Source organism: Acanthisitta chloris, unplaced genomic scaffold, assembly GCF_000695815.1.
Source record: "Acanthisitta chloris isolate BGI_N310 unplaced genomic scaffold, ASM69581v1 scaffold35918, whole genome shotgun sequence".
Taxonomy (NCBI): domain Eukaryota; kingdom Metazoa; phylum Chordata; class Aves; order Passeriformes; family Acanthisittidae; genus Acanthisitta; species Acanthisitta chloris.
In genome coordinates, this window is record NW_008687070.1 from 6713 (window position 1) to 10930 (window position 4218).

The window sequence follows — 4218 nt, forward strand, 5'->3', positions numbered from 1 at the left end:
CCCTGTCGTGCTGTGCATTGCTCTGTCTTGCCCTGCACATCTGTTGAGCCCAGAGGGAATGCAGGAGGACAATGTGTATGTTCTATCTCAAGAGGCAGGAGAGAGGGATAGGATGAAATTCTGAGGTCATAGGTGGAAGAGAGGAATATGATGAAATAATGGGATCTTTTGGTAGCTTTCTGGGGAAGGGAAACACAGAGCCAAGAAATACATGATAATAATTTTTCCCCCTCTGCTTCTCTACCCTCCTTTGGGGAGGAGGGTAGAGAAGCAGAGGGGGGAAAAAAGGAGATTGAACTATCACAAGCTTGGGTGAACTAATACACTTTGGAGGGAGGAAAATAGCCAAAGCAGCATGTAGAACACCTACCAAACCCTGCAAGGTGGTCACATCATGTTCTCACTGCTGTTTGCAGACAGCACCAGCTGCACTCCCTGCCTGAAGACCCAGTGGGCTCCTGTGCAGAGCACCCAGTGCTACACCCGTACTGAGAGGTACCTGTTCTGGGATGAGCCACTCACCATCACCCTGCTGCTGCTCATGGCCATCACCATCACCCTGAGCTGCCTGACAGCACTGCTCTTCCTCAAGAACCTGGGCACCCCCCTTGTGCAGGCTGCTGGGGGAGAAAGGAGCCTCTTGGCCTTGCTCAGCCTGGTGCTGCTGTGCCTCAGCTGCTGCCTCTACATAGGGAAGCCCAATGACACCCTCTGTATGATCCAGGAGATAGTCTATGGCCTCTGCCTCACTGGCTGCTTCTCCACCTTCTTCACCAAGGCCCTGGAGATTGCCCTGGTGACAGAGTTCCCTCGCTGTGCCCCCACTCTGCTGTGCTGGGTGACCCACAGGAGGGTCTGGCTCCTCATTGCCTTGTGCCTCCTCACTGAGACCTTGCTCTGCATCTTCTACCTCCACCTGGGCCCTGACTATCTGGTGGCTGACTACAAATCCCTGCCCACAGAGGTTCTGCTGGTGTGTAACACCAGCTCCTGGGTTGCTTTTGCCTTGCTGCATGGCTACAACAGCTGCTTGGCCTTCATCTGCTTCCTCTGCACGTTCATGGTGCAAACGTCAGGCAAGAAGTACAACGTTGCCAGGGGGATCATGTTTGCCTTCCTCATCTATTTCATCATCTGGATCTTCTTCATTGCTTTTTTTGCCACGCTGAAGACAGTCCTCAGGGCTGTAACTCAGATTGGCACCATTCTGGCCATCAGCCTGGGCATCCTGGGGGCATATTTTATCCCCAAGTGCTACATCATCTTGTTCAAGCCTGATCTGAACACAGTGGATTATTGCCACTATTCCATCAAAGAGGAGCCAGAGGAGGATTCAGTAGATAGACAATAAACTAGATCCATTGTCCTCAAATGCTGCATTTTCATTAAACCCCAGAATGCTTTGGGTGGGAAGGACCTTAAAGACCACCCAGTTCCAACCCCTGCCATGGGCCAAAGACACCTCCCACTAGAGAAGGATTTAAAGAGGTAATTTTCTGTTTCTGAGGACTCTCTGGCCCCAGACACAATCACCACACAAAGCTGTAAAGCTCTGCTCAAGGAACCAAAGCCAAATGCTCCCAGCTGAGCAGAATCCATCCTCTCTGGAACCACCTTTCATCCCCCACCAGGAGCCAAAAGCAGGTTCAGGCAAACAAACAACCTCCAGGACTGATATTCTGTAGGAATCTCTCAGGTCTGGCAATGAAGCCTCACCCAGATCACTTCCCTGTAAATACTGCTGGTAATTTCCCCTCCTTATTAACTAGCTAACTGCTCCAGAGATATCTCCATTAATCCTTTCCCAAGAATTTTCCAATCTATCCAACAATCCAGCAATAAAAGGACATTCTGACCTGGAAGAGCAGCTGTGTGGGTGACACAGAGAGAGCATCACTCATTCAAATTGCAGTTCACTCATTTGTGCTTCATCAACACGTTTGCAAAGGACATGGAAATCAGGACGAGACACATGGAAATGATCAATGTGCAAATCACACTACCCAAAGCTCCTCCAGCTCAGAAAACATGCAAAGATCACCAAAACCTTCACATTTCTACCAAACAGCAGCAAGTAAACAACAAGGCACATCACCACATCTTTTCTTTTCCCTACCTACTTAGACAAGCAACTGAACTGCTCTTTTATTCCCTACATGAGACTTCAAGTTGTTTCATTACTGCTCTTTTATTCTCTATATTAAAGTTTTTCTATCTCTCCACTTATTGGAAATTAACTCTCTCCACTATGTGTTATTGGAAGTTAACTGAGTTCAACTCAATTAAAGAACTTGCAAATGAATCTAAACCAGGGAATATCTTCATTCTTAAATAAAGAACTTTTTGCAGCACTGCAAAGCTGCTTGTCCCAGATTTCTGGGACTACTTGCACACAAAAATAGTCCTCAGAGTGATTAAAAAGAGAGCAAAAATCTGACCTGAAGCCTGGAGTCCTGTTTCTGGAGCCTGCAGCAAATCTTCACCAGCATTGTTGCACCTGAGAATCCCAGTCCTCCTCATTCCAGGGCTGTGATTCCATAGCAGAGAAGCATTAAGTCACTTTTGATCATCATTCCAGAAATAGAAAAGGAAAAAAAAATCCAATTTACCTCTGCTGCTTCTCTTTGTGGCAGCAGCCACAAAAATAGCTCTTGCCACAGCTAGAGCCATGCTAGAGTGCACTGAAGGGGAAGAGGGAGGAAGGGAAAAGCAGCTGATTTCAACCAATTCCAGTCACCTGCAGCCAGTTCACACTGGGTCAGCTGGAATCCATCAGGCCCTGAAGGAAAAGGCTGCAAGAGCAGGTCCAAAATTCTGACCACTTAACAGTCACTTAACTGGGAAAGGCTGGTTAGTATTTAAAGCATTTAAACCACTTTTGTCTCCCCCTTTGCTGTCTGATCACTGCCAGCTGGGAAGAAAGAATCTGCCCCACCAAGCTGGGGTTGTCCTTTGTGCATAGAATCATTTAGCTCCAGCTCTCCCACAACTCCCACCTGCCTACCAGTACCTCCTGAACAACCTTCTCCTGTAGAGAGGACAAAACTTCAGCATGGCATAGGGAGAAAAAAACCCCAAGATTCACCCAATATATCATCACTCTTGAATCCAAGACAATGCTAGAGTGCAAAGAACTGAAGCCACACACTGTGGTTATCACATAAAATTAAAAGCTTTTTAGTGTTTAAAATAGCATTTACACATAAGCAGCTATATATTAACTATACAGACACTTGGGTTTTAATACAATATCTACAAAAAAGAATTCAATTATGCAATAGACATTTAACAGGAACAGTGCAGTCCATGCTAATAAGAGGTCACTCTTTGAGTAGAACCAATTCTAGAACAGGTGATAGTCTGGGGGTTTTCATCATTTAAAATCATGTAACTTTGTTCTCTACTGTACATAAAATTCTTTACATGTATTTCTAATCACTGATTAGAATTAATAATTTTAAGTCAATCTTATTACAATCCAGTTAAATGCAAAACAAAAATAAAACAAAACAATTACATCAACTCATGAGCTGTCAAGTCTCAGGAGGGAACTGCCCATTCCAATAGAACAAAAAGAACAGCAAAAGTCAAAGTCTGTGCAGCATTGCTTGCCATCCAATAAACCTTTGGATAAAGTGTCCAGGGGACTGTTACCTTGGAAAGGAGATTGATTAGCAGGAGGTGAAGGACAATTAGCAGTGCTTTGAAGACTATTTGCCAAACAAACTTCCTCCTCAGAGTTAATCTAGGGGTGGATACACTACCCTCAATCACACTACTTGGGTAGGAGATGTCATCCCAGACTGTTTGCTCGTGGTTTCCATCCTCCAGACATACCTCTGTTCCATCTGGTGGCAGTGCAGGAGCTTTAAGCTCAGCTGCAGAGCACAGGCAGATGTTGAAGGTCTCACTTCCACAATAAAAATGGGAACTACTGAAGGCTCCTGTCCTCAGGTTGTTTCCATGCCCTGCACAGCAAACCACAAGTCATGGCACTAGAGCCTGTGCCAGTCACCTGACATTACATCAGAGATGAACCTCAGGCCCTGGTGAGAGAAACAGATGGGTCTGCAGTATTCCAAACCTTCTCTCACCTGGCACAGTACTCCCTGTTGGAAGTAGCTCCATTGGCATCATTGGCACATGTTTCTGCAGGGAGTTCTGTGCCCAACAGGAACAACCTACCCAGCTAGGTCCCAAGTTGGAAAGACACATGCA

The 4218-nt window shown here is 45.9% G+C and overlaps 1 protein-coding gene across 1 annotated transcript in view; it reads left to right on the forward strand.

Annotated features, from left to right (window-relative positions):
- Positions 1–1351, forward strand: part of LOC103807712 (taste receptor type 1 member 3-like) — a 4921-nt gene extending 3570 nt beyond the window's left edge. Inside the window, 1 exon segment of the mRNA XM_009080457.1 lies at positions 417–1351. Coding sequence (XP_009078705.1) covers positions 417–1351 — 935 coding nt within the window.
- The last annotated feature ends 2867 nt before the right edge of the window (positions 1352–4218 follow it).